Source organism: Poromitra crassiceps, assembly GCF_964638095.1.
Source record: "Poromitra crassiceps genome assembly, chromosome: 6".
NCBI lineage: Eukaryota > Metazoa > Chordata > Actinopteri > Beryciformes > Melamphaidae > Poromitra > Poromitra crassiceps.
Genome location: NC_139627.1, coordinates 15,392,832 through 15,417,071, shown reverse-complemented (window position 1 = coordinate 15,417,071; position 24,240 = coordinate 15,392,832). Strand labels below are relative to the sequence as shown.

Sequence of the window (24,240 nt, the reverse complement as noted above, 5' to 3'; positions counted from 1 at the left end):
GGTGCATACAGTATAACGAGGGATCAGTGTTGGTAAACAAGCTGCTTCAACGGCGGACTTCCGGGTGCAGCAGTTCATGGTGAAACCACGCCCTCTGGCCTCTTCGAACTCTAACTGCTCCTTCATACTTTAAGCTAGACACTCCATTTAAACTTTAAACAAGTCACCACTTTTAGGACTCCATTTCCTTAATTCAGCTTTAATGTATAGTTTGTACTGTTTGAGAAATCCCAGTTTATTATATTGTTTATCAACACTTATAATGGGAGCTATGGAGCAGGCTAAATTCACACATTTTAAAACTGTGACAGTTCACACAACTTTAACACTACATACATACATATATTGTACATCAGACCCCTGAGCTACTTCTGCTTTCACTCACAAGGTCAAAATATAAGCCATGTGATGTATCGTTTTTGAGATATTAATATTTGTTTGGCACAGCTTTTCAATACTCATACCAGCTTCTGCAGCAGTTTGGTACCCGGAAGTACTTTGTTGTTGCTGTGATGTCACGCTGATTTGTGGTGCTACAATCCCATTTCCCCTGATACGACTAACTAACAGTGTGTCTATTCAGTGTGTGTATGTGTGTGTGTGTGTGTGTGTGTGTGTGTGTGTGTGTGCGTGTGCGTGTGTGTGCGTGCGCGTGCGCGTGCGTGTGCGTGTGTTTCAGTGGGGTCATTGAGAGATCAGATGCAGGTGGTGTTCTGCCCTGCTCTGTCTTTTTGGAAGGAAAAGAGGTCGGCGGCCATGTTTGGAAAGTAGTGCCGGCTACCTCTCTTCCTTCCAAAAAGACCAGTTATGTGCATTTTGGATTAACATTTCATCGTGTGGTGAGTACCTGAAGCACAACATGTATTTTGGCGCCGTGAGATGTGTGTTTTGGCAGATTTTTAACAGCTGTACCATTACCCTCCATTCTATGGTGATAATTACTAACTTCACGACTGTAGCTCACTGTAAACTGAGCGGACAGTGCCGGTAAGGCATGGTGTATCTTGGTTATCTGGGGGACAGTGCCGGTAAGGCATGGTGTATCTTGGTTATCTGGGGGACAGTGCCGGTAAGGCATGGTGTATCTTGGTTATCTGGGGGACAGTGCCGGTAAGGCATGGTGTATCTTGGTTATCTGGGGGACAGTGCCGGTAAGGCATGGTGTATCTTGGTTATCTGGGGGACAGTGCCGGTAAGGCATGGTGTATCTTGGTTATGTGGGGGGGATGTGGCAAATGAGCTAAACTTCTAAAAAAGTGGAGTATCCCTTAAACGTTGGCTGTGTTGATGACATATTAACCATGCCCCACCAATGAGTTGATTTATTTGTATTTAAACCTGTCATCCATCTTGTCTCTGTTTGACTCTGAGATAAACACTACTGCTGCGTCCAAACGTCAGTCTGTTTGCACCACGTAATAAATTGTTTAAATTTACCGTGTGCTCCAGAATTCATCCTTCATCTGCGATCACTCACTCACTCCCTCTTCTGAGAGGCACCGGTTTTAAAAGGTTCATCAGCTGAAGCACGGATATTCCCTCTGTGATATAATACTTCATTTACAAATGGTGAATCCATCATTCACTGTTCACCATCATGAACATATAATCATTACACACATTATAGATTAGCTTATTAATAAAAAAAAGAACACATTTATAAATGTGTTTATGAATGGCTAATATGAATGACTAATGAATGACTAATATGAATGACTAATTCATACAATGCTTTATAGATTATGAATTAAGTGTTTACTAATAATTAACTAATGCTTCATAGCGTGCAGTTATTATATTAAATCAGGAGAGGGAGCCAGAGGCAAAGCAATTAAGGCAAGTTTATTTGTATAGCACCTATTTTTTATGTAAAGTGTTTTACATAAAAAATAGATAAAAGCTAGTATTTTCACATGCAGGATATTAGACTTTCACTTTTCTCTCATACAGTCATGCTTACCTGAGCTGTGAATTAGGGCACTGAAGGAAAGTGGATTTTCAAACTAATAAGTGATAGTTCTTGATCAATACCAAGCCAATGACACAGGGATACATGTAGAACCACACTGTGCACACAGTAAGTCACACTGTGCACACACAGTAAATCACACAGATACAAACAGATTTGATAGCCAGTTTAATAGCGTCCCATGGTCTTATTGATCCAGGAGACATAATTGTAAACTTTTGTGTACACCCCGGGCTTCCCTTTCCTAGCACAGCCGTCGCCCCAAGACACCACACCCTGGAGCTCTCCGTCACAGACCATGGGACCTCCAGAGTCACCCTGAGGAAGGAGACAGAGACAGATGCCAAGAGTGCCAAAGTCACACCCTCTTCCACGTTCACCAAGGGATTTCATCCACCGTTAATTTTTTCCATCTACATTTCGTAAAATGCTTATCAGAATAGTTTTTCTTAGTCAAACCAAGAGATTCAGCTATATTTAGAATCAATTAGAATCATATATATATATATATATATATATATATATATATATATATATATATATATATATATATATATATATATATATATATATATATATATACATACACACACATATACATGTGTGTGTGTGTGTGTGTGTTGTGGCTGTGACCTTGAACAGTGTGTGTGTGTGTGTGTGTGTGTGTGTGTGTGTGTGTGTGTGTGTGTGTGTGTGTGTGTGTGTGTGTGTGTGTGTGTGTGTGTGTGTGTGTGTGTGTGTGTTGTGATCTTGAACTTACCTGGCAGGAGTCTTTGCCTCCCTCCATGAACCCGGCACAGATCATGTTGCGAGTGATGCTGTTAGGATAGGCTTTATGGCAGGTGCAGTTACTCACCATGGGGACATCCACACACTGCAACTTGTCAGGGAGCGATGCTGGAGAAAATAAGCACACATAAAGGAGTTATTTGTATGAATTTTATGAGGCAATTTGTTTTCCAATATTTTATTTTAATTTGCTTAGAACAATATATGTACAGGATAAACAAACAGACACAGGAAAAGAAAAGAAAAGAAAGAGAAAAAAGGGACAATTTTATAACGCCATTAAGTAGACTGGAGCATGGCAAATACTCAACAATTCATTCCTTATAAGATAAATATACTATTGGCCTTTTGAAACAACACAAAATGATGTTACTGTGAAACTCACAGCCGCCATCAGAAAGGGTCCCCCATCCAGAGATCCCACACTTCATCCCAACACGGGCGCTCCTTGTGGGCAGGGCAGCGGGCCACACATAGGGGTTCAGGATGGCAGGCTGTTTCAGCTTGATCAGCATGATGTCATTGTCTATAGTGTCAGGGTTGTAGTCAGGGTGGGGGATAACCTTTGTGACCTTCATGCGCTGTTGGGTCATCTCAGAATGCTGGCGGCTGTGCACTCCAAGCGTAACTTTTAGTTGATGTGGCCTGGAAGATTCAAGATTCAAGATTTTTATTGTCACTCGGTAGTACAAGTATCACGTGTGAAATTCTTGTGCTGTAGACTCCGTTACAACATAGTGCAAAAAATAAAAATAAATAAATAAAAACAAGAGGCAACAAGCAATAAAGCAGTAGACACGCCACAGACAGTGGCGTATTCACTGCACATATGTGCAAATGGCATGAACATACTTTAAAGTTTAAACATAATTAAACATAATAACATTCTGTTAGGTGCAAGTAGCATATACCTAATTAAACATACTATTGAACATTAGTCATACATGATGGTAGCAGCTGCAGTGCGGTACAGTACGGCTACTACACTATTTGTATATTAAGGAGTCTCGTGGCCTGCGAGAAGAAACTGTCCCTCAAGCGATTTGTGCGTGCTCTTGGGACCCTGTATCTCCTCCCTGAGGGTAGCAGGGAGAACAGACTGTTGTGGGGGTGGTTTGTGTCTTTGATGATCTTCAGGGACCTCCTGAGGCACCGCTGGTTGTACAGATCTTGCAGTTCTGGCAGCTCACATCCTGTTACGTGCTGGGCCGCGCGCCTCACCCTTCTTAGCGCCCTGCGGTCCATGGTGATGCAGTTCCCGTACCAGGTGGTGAAGCAACCAGTCAGCAGGCTTTCAATGGTGCCTCTGTAGAAGTGAACAAGAGAAAAGCCAGCACTCCAAATGTCTTTTTGTTGATTTATTTCCTCATGTACCTGGGCAGCAGTGGGGACACCTCGGCATTCCGAAATGTCGGCACTCCGAAATACCGGCATTCCGACAAAATTCTAACCCTAACCTCGCCATTGCGAAAGAACCCTCCCCCAGACCCTAACCCTAAACCTAACCTCTCCCACCCCCCACGCCTAAGCCTAACCTAACCTCTCGGCGAAACATTTTTTGGAGATAAAAAAGGGCCGCCTCTCCGAAAGCATAGAAGTCAATGATCGGAATGCCGACACTTCGGAATGGCGAGGTGTCCCCGGCAGCAGCAATGAACGTTTCAGTCAAAGACCTTCCTCAGCGTTGAGGAAGGTCTTTGACTGAAACGTTCGTTGCTGCTGCCCAGGTACATGAGGAAATAAATCAACAAAAAGACATTTGGAGTGCTGGCTTTTCTCTTGTTCATATCTCGTGCTTGCCCTGCACCCAGTGAGTTTTTAAATATTTTCGAGTGTGCTTGCAACCTGACTTTCGCCTCTGTAGAAGTCCCTGAGGATTTTTGGCCTTAGCCTGAATTTCTTCAGGCGCCTGAGTCCGTGTAGTCGCTGTTGGGCCTTTTTGACAACAGTGGCGGTGTGGTTGGCCCATGTCAGGTCCTGGTGGATATTGACTCCCAGGTACTTGAGGCTGTCCACCCTTTCCACCACTGTGCCGTTGATGGTGATTGGGGGGTGGGCGCCCCCCCCTTCTGTAGTCTACAATGATCTCCTTTGTCTTGGAGACGTTCAGAGAGAGTTAAACCCATTTTAGAGACCATGGGCCCTATCTTCGCAAAAGCGGTAATTTACCGTTTGCGCTCTTTAACGGCGTGCAAATTGGGGGCGGGCACAAGCGCATGCCTGAAACACTAAAACACTCGCTGATTGTGCACCATAATCGCTGCGCAGCACAGAAACGTCAGTACGCACGGACGTTCCACGCCAGGGCATCAAATTCTGCTGCTAAATCAACTATGATTCACTGAGAAACTTTTATCGCATCGCAAGGAGGGGTTATGGTAAATTAATTGAGAAAACTTGTACCAATAGGCTATTCACCTTCACCTGCTATCTGTCACAAGCTCTCTATCCTCGGCGGCAGCTCAGTGTTTCACCGAGTTCTAATTGAGTCCACTGTAAATCCTCCAATCTTTTATTTTGTCTCCGCCGTTTACCCGCTGCAAACACATTTCTATTGTCCCACCCCAGTCAACAAAATAACCCAAATTGCATCAAAACACAGATGTTTTAACAGGTATATGATGTGATGGTGTCGTTATGAGATAGGGACAATATATACAGTCAATAGGCCTACACCTACATCCAAATTACGCATGGGGAGAATTACAGCATGCCTCACGCGAACTGTATTACAGGGACTGCAAGACGGAAATCTGGTTTGATTGATGCAACACCCAGGCATTGCCAGGCCACACCTGTGAATAATTCTGGTGGTTAATTAACACCGCCCAAATCCCGTTTGCGCCATGCATAAATGATTTGGCACGCCTCTAATCTGTGCTTGTGCCCGTTGTTGTGATGAGTTATGCTCCCCCGTGAGTATTGCATCCTCACGATATTTTGGGGCTTGTTTTAACTTAAAAACAGGGAGGTCACGTCTACCAAAACAATTATATCATTTTCAAACAGTTATGTTTTTGTATAAATCATTACAATTATGTTCCCGTGAGGTGGGGATCCGTTTAGCTGCTGCCGGGCGGGGGTGCAAAACTTGGCATAAGACCTGGACAAATGCGCAAGGCGGACTGTTATCTTGCCTGCCTTAAGGCACCCGCAAACAGGTGCGCAAGCGCAAATAGGGGATATCGCCTGTACCAAGATAGGGCCCTGTAATGATTATCTGAGAAGTGAGAGAAGCTTTGTTAACGCTTCCCACCCAAAGTTTCAAGGGACTCACAAGTCATGAATTACAGAGTCAAATATAAGTTAATTAAAGAACAAAGTAATAGATTTAACCATTTATTGCATAAATAAGAATACAGTTTGGCGTTGAAGGCTCCGCTCTTTACAGAAGATGCTCCCTGAATCGGCCCGGCAGCATGCTACGCCGAGCAGGGAGTGCAGCAAAATCCCCCAGTGGGGATACAAGATTCCAGATTATTTTAAAGCCATAATGAGTAACAGAGGGAGCCTAAGCAAGACATGGCACAAAATGTAAAAGACATGTTCAACTTTTTGAGCCATGCAGACTCTTGCTTGAGATAGAATCAGAGCTGAAGTAGGCTACTCGAGTCCAGTCTTGGTCTCGTCTCGGACTTTGCGTCAATATGACTCAAACTCGACTCGGTCTCCGGAGTGAATGTGACTCGGACTCAATTCAGTCTCGGGAGTGAATATAACTCACTTGAATTGGTCTCAGATGAATTAAATGTACGTTTACGAAACACCTTACGATCCCAGTTAACATCACTGATGACGCGTCCCAGCGCATGCTGTAGTATGTATTCTAAAACATAGAATCCTGGCTCCCCTGGCCAGTGACACTTAGGAATAGACTAGGTGACAACCAAGTATAGTTTGGTGACAAGCTGGAGAGACAGTTGACGGTCGGAGAGACGGCACCCGGTATGGGATGGGTTTAGCACCCCAGCCTGGCTGTCTCGTGAGGGAGAAATCCACAAACGCTACGGATTAGCCTCCTGAAAATCTGTGCAAAGATCGGCGCGGCCTGGGGTCCTTCAGGCTAGAGCGAGGTGCTCGGCGCAGGCGAGTGACGTGCAGCGCACAGGCCTTCTTGAGGCATCCTCTCTGCCCATGGTAGGATTGCCTTTTTCCCCGGGAGGGTCTGGTGAGACGAAGGAGGAGCCCGGCCTGGAGTCACCCACAGGGCCTAGAGTCTAGGCCCTGTGGTGCATGCCCTTCGGTGCATGGAGTGTCTAGGCCCTAGACCATCCATGCACCGAAGGGCCTTACAATACTGCGGTGTAGCACTAACTCTATTGCAGCGGATTGGGGCGTGATCAACCCTTCCGCGGGCAACGTTGCAGACAGAGTAGGAAGGCTGATCCGTGAGCGGCTGCTTCTGGGACGCGAGTCGGGGTCTTAATCGGCCTCGGCTGGGTCTACTGGGCGAGGGTGTATGATGTTGAGAGACCCGAAACACCCCACGACCCCAGCTAACGTCCCAGCGCATGCTGTAGTATGTATTTTAAAACACGTTACAATCAGAAGATGCCCCCGTGGCGAGTGTGATAAGGCTGACGCAGGTCGGCACCTCAAAGCACATAATAGCAGTGGGGCTGAGCGTATCGGGCGAGAGGAGCGGACCTCACGTTACTAACGTTACAGTCAGATCATGTCCAGGAAAAACACACAGACTGCCAAACTGACAGTAACTTTTCAGGACTCAGGAATGTTCGCTAAAAAGCAATTGGATTCACTTACTATGAATGAAGCTGCTGGTCGTGCCAGATATCAGTCATCATCACAGACAGATGATCGCTATACATCCACTCGTGTTATTCCCCGGTTACTGATGTGAACAACTTACTGCAAAAATGAATACAAAGCTTTACTAGAAGGCAGAGAGAGACACATGGCGGCTTCTCATTTCAACAAATTAACGTAACTTTGAGATAGCTGCACTTGGGCTAGTCCCTTTTATTTTTTCCCTCAAAAGCAAAGATAGATAGATGTCTGATGGGTGTAAAGGAGATCCACAGACGCAAACTTAAGACAATCCTATATGATTTCAGATCGCTTTAGAAGTGACCATGTCTTGTCAAGGAAAACAAACAGTGCTGTGTATTTGTTCCTCTCTCTCCTCACGCTTGGTGGAATGCCACTGAAATGAAATGTTGTGGAATTTTTAAAGCAATTTCCTCACGTTTTACTCTTAGATAATATTAGCCCCGAGTCGGGACTCGTTCTGTTAGCTTAGCTACCGCTCGCTGTGTGACAGTAAAATTATTGATTGATTGCTTATTGTTGATCATTATCGACTCTGTTCCATAATGATCTATGGCTCTTCTAAGATGTATTTTGTGGACTATGCTCTCCATCATGCAGAGCATTCCTGTATAGGGAGAAAACATGTATTTTGTCTTGTGGCTAGACCTAGGTTGTATTGTCTCTTATGAAAGATCAAGGTAACTGTGGAAAAGTACTAGAACTTGTATGAGCTAATGGAATTTCACAGCAAAGCTGTGTCCCAAGCTGTCTACATCAGCGATACGCACGTATTTACAAGTCCCACAGAAACATTTCAAAGCCACCTACTTGAGAACAAGGGTTCATTGCTTCTCGACGACGGGGTTAGAAAGCTCGACGCTGCTCATAAATGCCTCTTTTCATCCAAAGTCTCTGCTGGTGATATAATTTTTTACCGAACTTTCGACCAGAGTGGCGCTGTTGAGCGCTCTGACCACTGGGAGCTGCAACCCGGAAAAAATAATATCACCAATCTCGACCCCCCTCGGTCTTGGTCTCGACTCGGTCTCGACCGCCTCAACTCCCCCCCGGTCTCGGTCTCGACTCAGACTCGATTCACCAATGACTCGATCTGAACTTGGACTCGACCAAGGCGGACTCGACTACAGCTCTGGCTAGAATACATGTTTAGCCTTTTGAGCCATGCAGACTCTGAGCTAGAAAGGTGGAGGCTGGGGTGGTGGAGGCAAAGCATTGCCAGCAGCAGTGTTGTGAAGCAGCATAGGTGGAGCAAAGATCAGAGTGAGAGGAGGCCACATTTAAACGGACCGCCTTTTTGTATGGCTGAGATTGGTGAATGTTTAAACGATGATCCAATCAGCGGCTGTCAGCTGGGGCGTAGTCTCGCTGGCCAGCCTCCCCTCCCTTCCGTGAGAGTCGTCTGGCTGCACGGGAACAGGCTACTGGGATGGGCCCTCCCCTGCTCTACAGCTGCTCTCCCATTGGAGCGACTGTTTCAGTCGCGGCCGGATGTCCGCTCCCGGCTTATTGCAAGCTCTGTCATTGGCTCTGACCATGTCAATCAGAGCGGCTTCCGCTCCCTCCTCCCTCTGTGTCGCTGTAAATAGTGCCCTGCCGCCTCAGTGAAAACAACAACGCTAACTAGCTAGCAAGCTAACAGCAGAAACCTACATGCTAGCTCGTTGCTACATGCTGAAAATGGCAAGTTGGATTGTTGGAAACTATTTTCCATGGGCACTGCCGCCAAGCACCGCCCATCACAATTCCACAATGGAGACCTGCGCTGCCAGACTCTTCTCACGGTAGGGAGGGGAGGCTGGCCAGCGAGACTAGCTGGGGCGTAGCCTATGACTTCTGCATCATGAATTAACTAACGCAAGGCTTCATTTTTCAAACACAGTAAAAATAAATAAATAAATAAATCATTAAACAGTGGTTACAAACAGTGGTTATTGACAAAAAGTTCTTACTCTGTTTGGCAGTGTGCAGCAGACAGCACCCACTCAGGAGACAGCAGAATCCCTCCACACTTGAAAGACTCTCCATCGGAGAGATATGCTTGCCATGGCACAGGTCCTGGGCACTCATACCCTCCAACAATCCCAACATTATTGCTCTCTTCCTCCAGGGCAACTGTATTAGTTGAATGAAAAGTGAAAATATGGAACAGACAAAAACAGATGACATGTCATTCCTGTATCATTGACATCCAGTTAAACATAATGCGACATACATGTGAATCAAAGACACCAAATGCCCTGTTTCAACTCGTGCATCATCAGACTTAATGCTATGTATCAATGTTGTAGCGTACCTGCCCATCCAAAGAGTGCGAGGAGAAGGAGATGCTTCATGCTTTCTGTCTGGTTGGCAGGAGCCTCTCAGCCTCTATTTTCAATGTAGTTTCAATGTAGCTGCTCTTATCTGCTGTTTCTCAAGGTTTTCCACATCAACGAGTGACAGAACACTGGCTTTAATAAGACTGTGATGGCCCCGCCCTATCTGCTGGCTGTGTTCCCATTGGTCTGTTTCCTTTTGCAGATGAGTCAGTGGGCGGAGACGAAAGGGTCACCTGGTGGAGTAAGGTATTAGTGATGGGCGGATGCTTGGAGGTGATACATTGTTATGCTTGTAGGAGCTGGTTTGGTTATGAAATATGATTATTAATAATTATGAATTATTAATATTCATAAATGTATGAGATGACAGAAAATATTGTATTCTCTGTAAGATTAGGGGCACCAGTGTCCACCACTGACACAATGGTGACTTCACCAGGTGCTTTCTGACTTTTTGTTTTGGACCAAAAAACGGAAGTATAGTGCTTCTGCTTGAGTCATTCATTGTTTCGGCTCTCTTTCCAATGCTGCTGGTACTTACAGTAACAGAGTAGGACGTCACAGTTGAACTACCCTGCAGTCCAACTAGAATGTCCCCTTTGCTTGAAATGCCTCTGGTCTGAACAGTAGGCTTTTGTCAACAAGGTGGATTGTTTCACATCATTTCTGTAATGCATGTACTGTAAGTGAGACACTTCTGTCACAAACCGGGTGTAGTGAGTGACAAAGAGGGAGTCCACACATGGGTTCAAATGACAAAAAAGTAATTAATTTACAGTAAATATAAATAGCCCAAAATAAACCCCTAACAACCCAAACAAAAGTGTCAGTATGGATAAATGGTATATGCCTGCAGTGTATGGATGAGTGAAGTGTGGTGATTGTGTGACTGGATGCATGAATGTAAAAGAAAGTGTAGCAGGAGACCTGAGACCTGGGAGCAGCAGCTCAGAGGAGAAGAGAGAGACTGAAGTCAGGTTAGCAGAGTGGAAGAGAGAGAGTGAAGTCAGGTTAGCAGAGTGGAAGAGAGAGAGTGAAGTCAGGTTAGCAGAGTGGAAGAGAGAGAGTGAAGTCAGGTTAGCAGAGTGGAAGAGAGAGAGTGAAGTCAGGTTAGCAGAGTGGAAGAGAGAGACTGAAGTCAGGTTAGCAGAGTGGAAGAGAGAGAGTGAAGTCAGGTTAGCAGAGTGGAAGAGAGAGAGTGAAGTCAGGTTAGCAGAGTGGAAGAGAGAGAGTGAAGTCAGGTTAGCAGAGTGGAAGAGAGAGAGTGAAGTCAGGTTAGCAGAGTGGAAGAGAGAGACTGAAGTCAGGTTAGCAGAGTGGAAGAGAGAGAGAGAGTGAAGTCAGGTTAGCAGAGTGGAAGAGAGAGAGTGAAGTCAGGTTAGCAGAGTGGAAGAGAGAGAGTGAAGTCAGGTTAGCAGAGTGGAAGAGAGAGACTGAAGTCAGGTTAGCAGAGTGGAAGAGAGAGAGAGTGAAGTCAGGTTAGCAGAGTGGAAGAGAGAGAGTGAAGTCAGGTTAGCAGAGTGGAAGAGAGAGACTGAAGTCAGGTTAGCAGAGTGGAAGAGAGAGAGTGAAGTCAGGTTAGCAGAGTGGAAGAGAGGGAGAGTGAAGTCAGGTTAGCAGAGTGGAAGAGAGAGAGTGAAGTCAGGTTAGCAGAGTGGAAGAGAGAGAGTGAAGTCAGGTTAGCAGAGTGGAAGAGAGAGACTGAAGTCAGGTTAGCAGAGTGGAAGAGAGAGAGTGAAGTCAGGTTAGCAGAGTGGAAGAGAGAGAGTGAAGTCAGGTTAGCAGAGTGGAAGAGAGAGACTGAAGTCAGGTTAGCAGAGTGGAAGAGAGAGAGTGAAGTCAGGTTAGCAGAGTGGAAGAGAGAGAGTGAAGTCAGGTTAGCAGAGTGGAAGAGAGAGTGAAATCAGGTTAGCAGAGTGGAAGAGAGAGAGTGAAATCAGGTTAGCAGAGTGGAAGAGAGAGACTGAAGTCAGGTTAGCAGAGTGGAAGAGAGAGAGTGAAGTCAGGTTAGCAGAGTGGAAGAGAGAGACTGAAGTCAGGTTAGCAGAGTGGAAGAGAGAGAGTGAAGTCAGGTTAGCAGAGTGGAAGAGAGAGAGTGAAGTCAGGTTAGCAGAGTGGAAGAGAGAGAGTGAAGTCAGGTTAGCAGAGTGGAAGAGAGAGAGTGAAGTCAGGTTAGCAGAGTGGAAGAGAGAGAGTGAAGTCAGGTTAGCAGAGTGGAAGAGAGAGAGTGAAGTCAGGTTAGCAGAGTGGAAGAGAGAGAGTGAAGTCAGGTTAGGTTAATCTAGCAACGCTGACAGCGCTTCTCATTGGTCGTGACTCACAACAATCAGTGAGAAGCGCATTCTAGGGTAGTTGAACGTAACATGCCACCACAGACAGGGTGAGGGGCAGAGCAGCAGCGGCTGCGGGTTTAACTCGCTCAATACAAATAGCCCTTCACTCTTTGCACTGCGGGTTTCTCGAATACGGGACAAAGCGCGTCCCGTATCAGTTCAAGTCAGTCTTTTTGTTTACAAATACGGGACGATTCCGTATTTTAAGGGACGGTTGGCAACCTTAGTCATTAGCTTTGCATTTCCTGCATTAACGTAGTTAGCCACTCGCTAGCTAGTGGTAGCTACATTGTTAGCCTCGGTGGCTTCTAGTCAACTGCGCATGTTCATGACGTGACCACTTGAATGCCAAGCGTGTCGTGTACACAACCTCCGGTCTCGTATTCACGGTAAAACACAAGCTCTTTTGAACGCAGCATTAGTGTATAGCTTTCCATTATTGCTTTGAATTTGACATTAGGCCAGCATGACAATTGAGGCCTGTTTTAGGTCTGTGACCAATGACCCCTTTTGTTTTTGCCCATCCTTAGTCGCCTGGCTCCTGCGTGGCCCAGCCACCGTCGCAGTCTTCGTCACCAGCGTACGGACCGGCCTCCTGAAAGGACCCGCCCGTGTCCGGGCCATCGTCAAGGGTTGCTCCACCCTTCGGCCCTGCCTCCTGGACGCCCTCCAGACCAGTGCTCCAGACCTGTTGCGCCTGTTCGTCCCTGCCCAGGCCACATCACCTGGTCACTTCCTCCATAGGGTGACTACTTAATTTGAAGTGCACATCCACTGACACTTTTTTACACCACGGTCCTCATTTCCAGCTTAAAATGTGATGTTTTACTCACCCAAATACGTTTGGTTTCATTCGGATGCCCACAGAAGATCTGTCGCACCGAGTACACTCCTCAAACAGGCTATAACGGGAGCATACGGGGCAAGCTCCATGCGCTCTGTAAATAACGCTTTTTCTGTCACGCCGCGGTCCATATCCTCATTATATGATACATAAATACACGTGAGGCTGTTTGTACGCCTCCGGGCTGTTCAGGTCTCCTCAGAGGGGTCTGGGAATCCAAATCTCGTTCGTCCCGTTCAAGTCTCGTGAGAGTTTCCACACCGGCTGCTCTGAAGTTACAGGAGACACTCCCCACATGATTATTGTCTTGTTCACAACAACTTGAAGATTTTGTGAAACGATGGCCGCCCTTATCGATTTGAGCCAGAGTATATGCTTGAAGAGTTGGCGAAATTGAAGAGCGGACGAGGAGAGAGAGGGACAGCAGGACGAACAAGCCGCTGCACGGCCGAGAATAAATGGTGATTGGTGGTGTTCATGTGGACGCTGTACTGTAACTCTCACGGTTCACAGACCCCGTATGAGACCTGAACAGCCCGGAGGCGTACAAACAGCCTCACGTGTATTTATGTATCAGATAATGAGGATACATTACAAACACTCTTGGATTACATTACAAACATTTTGTATCCATCTTCCCCTATTCTTCTTCTTCTTTTCGTTTCTTTGAAGCATGGTGTTATATGACAGTTTCCCATTTCTTTACACAGTTCTTTGCGTGTTTATTAAACTCTGCAAGGTCTTCTGAGCTGCAAGGGTTGGGCAGCAGAGGGCAGACAAGGCAGTGCTCCATAGTGTGGTCTGCTTCTCCACATTCACAGGTGGTTGGGCCAGTCATGTAGCCCCATCTGGCCAGAGCAGCTTTAGATCGTCCCGTTCTTGTTCTTAGGCGGTTGAGTGTCTTCCACTGAGACCAAGGTGCTTCTGAGCCAGGAGGGAGGTTTTCAGTGGGGGGGATTCCCATGTCAGTTGGAGGGGGGTTATTCTTATCGGGACGTATGATCCCGTCTCCTCAGTCAATATGAATTTAAATGACACCACACTAAAGTATAGCCACAGCCTTTGAAATATTCTTTTGTACATAGAATGTGAATATTGGTGGAAACGTGTGGTGGTTGCTGGGGCTCAAACATGCACTCTTTAAAACAAAGCCAGTGGTGATGTTATGCATCCAGGCCCAGGGGCCCGTCATGCTATAATCCGCCTATGAGGGAGGGTTAGTTGTTTGAGTTGAGAATTGTTTTGTACACACTGTGAATCACTATGTATCATTGAAGCTAAAATGATGTGCCAAACCCTCTTTAAAAGATAGTAAAAACGTAGAGATCTGTGTTCTTGCTGTAGGTGTGCTTAACCATGTATTCCTGTCTGTATGTAGTTAGCATATGGTTTGATTTGACACAGCCATCACACCAATCGTGTACATACTGTAGATACTTGGTTTTGTTTTCATTCAATAGGCTGTATTGTGGTTTCGTCCAGTCTGTTGATTACATTAATGAATGCTACAAACGCTTGAATGTGCTTTTGTTGTCAGTGTCTTGTTAGTGTTGTCTCATCATAAAATGGCCCCACATGTATCTGTAAAGCGATGGTGGATACTAGGCATCCCAGGGCTTTCCCACAGGAATTAGTGGGGGGGAAACTACAGTATGACTCATACTGTAGTTACTGTATGAGTACTGTATGAGCGTGGCGACCCTGTCACTGGTTCCCCCCCTTTGGTTTTCATGGGAAAGACTCCACAGCAAAAAGTAGTTCCCCTATTTTTTTGATAACTGATTTTGAGGAACTGATGTTTGCTTATGTAGGCAAATGAATAGAAATTAGCCTATGCTATGCAGTTTGGCTGATTGTTGACTCCTCCTGCAGGCTACATGTAACTATTGTTCCAATAAAGGGCGGGGCGGGGGGGGGGGGGGGGGGACAAAAGTAATATAGTAATATAACGATACCAAGTAATAAGGAATGCAATTGTATTACTTTTTTAAGGAGTAATACGTAAAAAGTAACTTATTACACTTCCTGAGTAACTTGCCCAACTCTGCTCACAACACTCCCTGCCTGGCCTCTGTCTCAGCCGGTAGCTGATGCCCTTCACACCTATGTGAGCCTGGTACACAAACTGCAGGGATCCACCTACACATGATGCTGTAATGTCACTATCCTGTATCTCACTACTATCATATTGGTGAGGGGTTCTGCGACGCAGCCCACAATTGCTCAACTGCGGCTGAGCGGGCGAGACCGCGAGGGAGAGGGAGGCTAGAAATTAGCGCCGCCAGTCGAGCAGGCAGGTCGTGCAAGGCAGCGAAGGCGAGCGGCACCAAGGCACGCCAGGAATGAGCGAGCAAAACACATATTTCTAGTAAATGCTGAAATGTAAACTTTTTACAGATGATGTTAAATTTGTTCCCACGGTGTTGCAATTAAAAAAAAACTAATTGGAGCCCTTGCAGTGTGCAAACTTTTTACCATTTTATTTGATGTTAAATTTGTTGCCAAAATATTATGCCTAAAATGTCTCTTGTTTGACAACTTGTCCTTTGCCAACTTGCGTTCAAGAAGTTAGCTGAAGTTAATCGCTGTATTGAAAACCATGAGGAAAAACTCAGAGGCAACAGAGATTTGCATTAACAGAGATCACAATGGAGAAATGTGAAGATGAAGCTTCCCTGAAATGGCTGAAGGAAACTTGTGACAATGTTTCATTTCCTGAAAAGAAGAAGAAGAAGCAAAACAAAGGAAGAGAAGTGCAGCCATTCCAAGAATCGAGTCTGACCACAGGGTTTTTGTTTGTGGTTAAAACTAAGAAGAAGTCTTATGCCTTTTGAACTCCATCAGCCCACCAATCTGCTCAGACAGTGGAACTCTATGGACACCAAGAGATTCCAAACATGATGCTCAGCCCTGTAGGACCAAAGGATGGTGCGTGGAAAAGGTTTGAGTCTCTGAATAATGAACATGGCCTCCTTGAGAGAAACCACATTGTTGTGCCGTACATCATCCCAGGAGAGGATGATTCAGAAAGTGTCCCATTCTTGGTTGTCACTTTGGACTTGTCACTTGTCAATTCTCATTTACAATGACAACCTATTCAAGAGGCAGTGGCGGCCTAAAGGTTAGAGAAGTGAGCTTGTGACCGGGAGGTCATCGGTTCAATCCCCAGGACCGGTAGGATAAATCTGGGTGGAGAAAGTGAAAAAGCAGCATTTGCCCCTGATTACTAGCCTGGGTAAACCCATCCCCCACGTGACCTGCTCTCAGACCTGTTCTCAGTCACTATGTGTGTGACTGATGATAGTGACTGGGAACTGAGAGAGCAGGTCACGTGGTGGCTGGGTTTACCTAGGCTACCTGATTACCACCACTGAGGTGCCCTTGAGCAAGGCCCTTAACCTCAACCGTTGAGCTGATCAGCACGTGCGTAATTGATAATTGTTCATTAGACAGAGTAGATCAAGCATGGACATCCATAGCAATACAAAGAGCCTATTTTCAATTATACAACAAGTAGTTCCGGCCGAGCAATTTGATTGGACAAGAGGGTTAGGGTTACCAGTGGGTACCAGTGCCGATATTTCCTAATAACGCACAGTGATCACTCCGCTTCACAGCTGCTCTAATCAACAAAACGCTTCAAGCAATATCACACGAGAGGGAGTGCTGTTGTCTAAAATGTTTCACAGCTGCTCTAATCAACAAAACAAACACCAGCCACGTTACATTGAACGTCATTCACAAAGCGTAACACAGTTACCGACTGCGCAAAGACGGATTTATTTCCTAACATAACTAACCAACATGCCATCACCAGACACTTATTTCACTGGCTGTACAATAAATGGAAACTTGCAAATCAATGTGTATGATAAAAAGTAGGCAGCCTGCAGTTAATTAGGCTACATTTTTGGCAACTGGTAGCGGAAAGCTGAGGGGGCTATTTTTTGTTGGCGCAGGAATAAATAGAGAAATCATATATTTTCTCAGCTTTTTGTCATTTTTTTAATCAGCTTTGTTTAATAGAACTGTTGTATAAAAGCAATATCACACTCGAGATCGTGCTGTTGTTGTCTAATATCGTCACTGCTGTGATTATCTTCGGCACTCGGCCTGTGGCCTCGTGCCTACGACCGAATCACAGCAGTGACGATATTAGCCAACAACAGCACTCCCTCTCGTGTGATATTGCTTAAATTAATCAAGAGCCTCAAATGGCCTGAGATCTCTAGATGGTGCTGGCACGCCACCTAGTGGAAGACAGCTCTATCTACTGGTGCATACAGTATAACGAGGGATCAGTGTTGGTAAACAAACTGCTTCAACGGCAGACTTCCGGGTGCAGCAGTTCATGGTGAAACCACGCCCTCTGGCCTCTTCAAACTCTAACTGCTCCTTCATACTTTAAGCTAGACACTCCATTTAAACTTTAAACAAGTCACCACTTTTAGGACTCCATTTCCTTAATTCAGCTTTAATGTATAGTTTGTACTGTTTGAGAAATCCCAGTTTATTATACTTTTTTCAACACTTATAATGGGAGCTATGGAGCAGGCTGTACTTTCAATGTACTTGCAATCCATTTTCCCCTGATACGACTAATTAACATTTCATTTTGTTATCTTCAGCATAATATTATTTCAATCCATACAGGAAAGAATGTAGAAAATATAATTGGTATGTTTAATTTAGAGTGTGGGTTGATATGACCTTGGGTCACTTATACTGTAGGTCATTTATTTGTTTGTCATGTCTTAACATCTCTCCTTTCCTCCTCAGTGTGTGTATTCAGTGTGTGTGTGTGTGTGTGTGTGTGTGTGTGTGTGTGTGTGTGTGCGTGTGTGTGTGTGTGTGTGTGTGTGTGTGTATGTGCGCATGCGTGCGTGTGTGTGTGTGTGTGTGTGTGTGTGTGTGTGTGTGTGTGCGCATGCGTGTGTGTGTGTGTGTGTGTGTGTGTGTGTGTGTGTGTGTGTGCGTGCTTCAGTGTGGTGATTGAGAGATCAGATGCAGGTGGTGTTCTCCCCATCAACCTTCTAAAAATATCAGGGACGTTACTTGAGACCACCTTGCTTGAGTCCTGATCGAGTCATTGGTGAATTGGGTCCGAGTCATTGTATTAATCTATTGCACTTGTTTTTTCGGCTGTGTGATGACATATTAACCATGCCCCACCAATGAGAGACTTGATTTATTTGCGGTGGGAGTATTTAAACCTGTCATCCATCTTGTCTCTGTTTGACTCTGAGATAAACACTACTGCTGCGTCCAAACGTCAGTCTGTTTGCACCACGTAATAAATTGTTTAAATTTACAGTGTGCTCCAGAATTCATCCTTCATCTGCGATCACTCACTCAGTCCTTTTTCTGAGAGGCACCAGTTTTAAAAGGTTCATCAGCTGAAGCACGGATATTCCCTCTGTGATATAATACTTCATTTACAAATGGTGAATCCATCATTCACTGTTCACCATCATGAACATATAATCATTAAACACATTATAGATTAGCTTATTAATACAAAAATGTATATAATGAATGAATTACTAATGTGTATTAATGTATGAACAATGCTTTATAGATTATGATTTAAGTGTTTACTAATAATTAACTAATGCTTCATAGCGTGCAGTTATTATATTAAATCAGGAGAGGGAGCCAGAGGCAAAGCAATTAAGGCAAGTTTATTTGTATCGCACATTTGAAACACAGATGCAATTCAAAGTGTTTTACATAAGAAAAATAGATAAAAGCTATTCTTTTCACACGCAGGATATTAGACTTTCAGTTTTCATATTCTCTCATACAGTCATGCTTATCTGAGCTGTGAATTATGGCACTGAAGGAAAGTTGATTTTCAAACTAATAAGTGATAGTTCTTGATCAATACCAAGCCAATGACACAGTGATACATGTAGAACCACACTGTGTACACAGTAAGTCACACTGTGCACACACAGTAAATCACACAGTGCACAAAGTAAATCACAATGTACACACACAGTAAATCACACAATGCACAGAGTAAATCACACAGTGCACAGAGTAAATCACAATGTACACACACAGTAAATCACACAGATACAAACAGATTTGATAGCCAGTTTAATAGCGTCCCATGGTCTTCTTGATCCAGGAGACGTACTTGTAAACTTTTGTGTACACCCCAGGCTTCCCTTTCCTAGCACAGCCGTCGCCCCAAGACACCACACCCTGGAGCTCTCCGTTACAGACCATGGGACCTCCAGAGTCACCCTGAGGAAGGAGACAGAAGAGAGATGTCAAGAGTGCCAAAGTCACACCCTCTTCCACAGCATACGAACCAAGGGATTTCATCCGCCGTTCATTTTTCCATCTACATTTCGTAAAATGCTTATCAGAATAGTTTTCCTTAGTCAAACCAAGAGATTCAGCTATATAGAATCAGGAGAGACAATATAACATTTCACTTGGACCTAAACTAGAAAAACTGGGGGGGAAATGGACACACACAAAAAACATTTTTTTTTTTTTTTTTTTAGCCCGAATGAAATGTACTAATACCGTAAATTCCGGACTATAAGCCGCGGCTTTTTCCCCGTTTTTTGGCCTTTTTTGGCCCCTGCGGCTTATATAACGGTGCGGCTTATCTATGGATTTTTTCAGAAAAAAAAGAAAAAAAACGGAATTCTCTCTTCTTTAGCACTCTTTCTAACTATAAATCCACTTCTGTTTCAATTTCCTCTCTTGCCCTCTTTTCACCACACTGTATGACACTGTATGACACTGTGTGCACTGTAAAAAAGAAACACAGGTGGTGTTGTGTTATGTTGTTTTGTTGAAATGTTAATAAATGGGAGCTTCCTCAAACAGCCATCTCTTTCCCGACAATCCCCTCTGTGCATGAACCCTTACATATGGTAATTAAACATTAAAACACAATAAAAAAAAAAAAAAAAAAAAAAAAAAAATACCATTAAAACACCCGCGGCTTATAGTCCGGTGCGGCTTATATATGTAAAAAACAGTCAACTTTGCAGGTGCGGCTTATACACCGGTGCGGCTTATAGTCCGGAATTTACGGTAGTCTTTCCTGATTATAAATATAGCTGAATCACTTGGTTTGACCAAGTAAAACCATTTTTAAGCATTTTACAAAATGTAGATGGAAAAATTAATGGCGGAGGAAATCCCTTGGTTCGTATGCTAAACACTGAAGAGGGCGTGACTTGTGTGTGTGTGTGTGTGTGTGTGTGTGTGTGTGTGCGTGCGTGCGTGCGTGCGTGCGCGTGTGTGTGTGTGTGTGTGTCAGGGATGGGCAACTTTGATGATAGAGAGGGCCACAAAAAAATGTCCTCGCTACCAGAGTGCCAGATTTTGCGAGGGGGCGAACGGCACCGGCGTGAAACATTTGGGGCATTTGAAGTCAGGTTTAGAGGAATAACTCAATTTAAATTAATAGTCGTGATGTCATTATTCAGTCTTAACCACCAATATTTGATCCTTTTCTCACTCCCTCATATGTCACCACCTGCTCTCCCTGCAGGGCTTGAAATTAACTTTTTTGACCACCCGCCAATATGTCTGCTAGATTTTAAAGTTACCAGCCAATTAGACTTTCCACTAGCCAAAATGTTTTTCTTGAAATAAACCAGAATATGAGTGGGTTAATTTAAGCATAAGTATCAGTAAGTGGCCGGGGATTCTCAAAGCCTGTGTTGAGGGTCACACAAACAAAAATGCACTCTTGAAGCTAAATAAATCCAAAACCAAGTTAATTATTTAATGTTTTACTTCAATGTAGAACAGTAATTTCTTACACATAGATTACTTTTAGCCTTTTAGTCATAAAGATTATTGAAATATATCCCATATTCCAGACTGAAATGTTATAACAGAAGTGGAGTATTGGCCAGAATGACATGAACATTTGGACACTTCTTGCGGGTATCTTGCATGTTGCCTTCAGGTAAACTGTAAAAAAAAAAAAAAAAAAAAATCATAATTCAGGCCGGGCATTAGATACCAAGCAGGCCAGGCCGATATGGGCCGACGCGCGTGCCGGCGTCCGAAGGGCGGCGGCGAAAAATTTGGGGCGTTTGAAGCTCAATTTGGGGCGTTTGAAGCCCAATTTGGGCCATTTGAAGCCAGATTTGGGTCGTTTAAAGCCAGATTTGGGCTGTTCGAAGCCCGATTTGGGCCGTTTGAAGCCCAATTTGGGCCGTTTGAAACCCAATTTGGGCCAAGTCCAATTTTACAATGAGATGCACCCACTTTAAACCTGAATAAAGTAATAAAAGCACTAGTAAACCAGTAGGCGGCGCCTGGCCTGCTGTTCAGTGAGTGGCCTGGCCTGGCCTGCAAAAAAAAAAAAAAAAAAAAAATTTTTTTTTGGCCAGGCCAGGCCAGGCCAGGCCACCGGGCATTTGCCCGACGTGCCCGATTATGCAGTCCGCCACTGGCTGTGACCTTGAACCTTGTGTGTGTGTGTGTGTTGTGACCTTGAACTAACCTGGCAGGAGTCTTTGCCTCCCTCACCGGCACAGATCATGTTCTTAGTAATCTTGTATGCAGATAAGGCCTTACGGCAGGTGCAGTCATTCACGATGGAGACATCAACGCACTGCAACTTGTCAGGCAACGATGCTGGATTAAATAAGCACACATAAAGGAGTTGTTTTTATTAATTTCATAACGCCATTAAGTAGACTAGAGCATGGCAATTCATTCCTTGTAAGATAAATTCAACTACTGGCCTTTTGAAACAACACAAAACGATTTTACTTTGAAACTCACAGTTCTCTTTTCTGGGAGAACGGGTCCCCCATCCAGAGATCCCACACTTCATCCCAACACGGGCGCTCCTTGTGGGCAGGGCAGCGGGCCACACATAGGGGTTCAGGATGGCAGGCTGTTTCAGCTTGATCAGCATGATGTCATTGTTGAAGGTTTTGGAGTTGTACCTAGGGTGGCGGATAACCTTTCTGGCCTTCATGGGCTGTTGGGTCATCTCAGAATGCTGGAGGCTGTGCACTCCAAGCGTAACTTTTAGTCGATTTGTCCTGGAAGAGTTAAACCCATTTAAGTCATGAATTACAGAGTCAAATATAAGTTAATTGAAGAACAAAGTAATAGATTTAACCATTTATTGCATACATGGAAATACAGTTATGTTTGGCATTGAAGGCTCCGCTCTTTACAGATGATGCTCCTCCCTGAACCGGCCCAGCAGCATGCTACGCCGAGCAGGGAGGGCAGCAAAATCCCTAATGAGAATACAAGATTCCAGATCAATTTAAAGCCATAATGAGTAAGAGAGGGAGCCTAAGCAAGACATGGAATACATGTTCACTTTTTGAGCCATGCAGACTCTGAGCTAGAATAAAGTAAGGTAAAGGTAAAGGTAAAGTCCCACTGATTGTCACACAATGTGTGAAATTTGTTCTCCGCATTTGACCCATCCCCTGGGGGAGCGGTAAGCTGCAGCGTGCGCCGCGCTCGGGAATCATATGGTGATCTAACCCCCCAAATTCCAACCCTTTGATGCTGAGTGCCAAGCAGGGAGGCAAATGGGTCCCATTTTTATAGTCTTTGGTATGACTCTTTGGTATGACTCGAATACACGTTTAGCCTTTGAGCCATGCAGACTCTGAGCTAGAAAGGTGGAGGCTGGGGTGGTGGAGGCAAAACATTGCCAGCAGCAGTGGTGTGAAGCAGCATAGGTGGAGCAAAGATCAGAGTGAGAGGAGGCCACATTTAAATGGACCGCCTTGTGAGAATGGCTGTGATTGGTGAATGTTTAAGCGATGATCCAATCAGCTGTCAATCGGCTGTCAGCTGGTTACAGCTGGGGCGTAGGCTATGACTTTCATGTCTCAATTGAACGAACGCGAGGCTTCATTTTTCAAACACAATAAAAATAAATAAATAAATAAATAAATAAATAAATAAATAAATAAATAAATAAATAAATAAATAAATAAATAAATAAATAAATAAATCATCAAACAGTGGTTACAAGCAGTGGCTACTGGCAAAAAGTTCTTACGCCATTTTGCAGTGTGCAGCAGACAGCACCCACTCAGGAGACAGAAGAATCCCTCCACAGAACGTCTTCCCATCGGAGAGATATGCTTGCCAGACCACAGGCCCTGGGCACTCATACCCTCCAACAATCCCAACATTATTGCTCTCTTCCTCCAGGGCAACTGTATTAGTTGAATGAAAAGTGAAAATATGGAACAGACAAAAACATGTTAGATGACATGTCATTCCTGTATCATTGACATCCAGTTAAACATAATGCGACATACATGTGAATCAAAGACACCAAATGCCCTGTTTCAACTCGTGCATCATCAGACTTAATGCTATGTATCAATGTTGTAGCGTACCTGCCCATCCAAAGAGTGCGAGGAGAAGGAGATGCTTCATGCTTTCTGTCTGGTTGGCAGGAGCCTCTCAGCCTCTATTTTCAATGTAGTTTCAATGTAGCTGCTCTTATCTGCTGTTTCTCAAGGTTTTCCACATCAAGGAGTGACAGAACACTGGCTTTAATAAGACTGTGATGGCCCCGCCCTATCTGCTGGCTGTGTTCCCATTGGTCTGTTTCCTTTTGCAGATGAGTCAGTGGGCGGAGACGAAAGGGTCATCTGGTGGAGTAAGGTATTAGTGATGGGCGAATCCTTCGAGTTGATGTAAATGTATAGAACCTTTTGAGTTTTGATCCTTTTCTTAACATAAGGCGTCAGTTTCTCCGTGAGACCATGGCTCGTTACTATTATGATTATTAAGTTAGACCTAATCAGTAGGCCTATCCAGCACAGCTAGCATCTACCACTCTGTAACATTGAGTTCTTTCTACAGTGAATTCATTTAACTTGTAATAGTATGCCTCACTTGTCTATGTGTGTGTAAGTTGTCTGGTAATTGGTAACTCACCACTTCCAGCTAAATCTCCTGACCCTATGAGGCCCGGACCTGGACATGGCGCTTTGGGCTTCCCCTCTTCGTCGTGGTCCAGGCTTTGTTTGGGCCCTCAACAGCTCAGACGCTGTTGTGTTGGAAAGTTCATAGGGGTGTTGGGAAGAGCACCCTGTGCACGGTGACGGGCAGTGGTGTGTCATCCTCTTGGCTGTTGTCTCTCGCTAGATTTGTGTCAGTCCGAGTCTTTCGGTTAGCTTTCAGGTTTTTCTGTCACCTCCAGTTCCATCACTTCCA

General features: G+C 44.7%; 1 protein-coding gene across 1 annotated transcript; it reads right to left on the bottom strand.

The window, feature by feature from the left end:
• Positions 1-1,979: 1,979 nt before the first annotated feature.
• Positions 1,980-23,543, bottom strand: LOC310777740 (transmembrane protease serine 9-like). The gene is made up of 10 exons (XM_083638106.1): positions 23,415-23,543; positions 23,069-23,228; positions 21,817-22,082; positions 21,533-21,666; positions 19,187-19,296; positions 12,735-12,907; positions 9,499-9,661; positions 3,144-3,403; positions 2,730-2,866; positions 1,980-2,287 (listed from the first exon to the last, which is right to left on the bottom strand). Exons 1-10 carry the CDS (start codon positions 23,452-23,454, stop codon positions 2,138-2,140), a joined length of 1,593 nt encoding a protein of 530 aa, XP_083494232.1. The 5' UTR covers positions 23,455-23,543; the 3' UTR covers positions 1,980-2,137.
• Between the last annotated feature and the right edge of the window lie 697 nt (positions 23,544-24,240).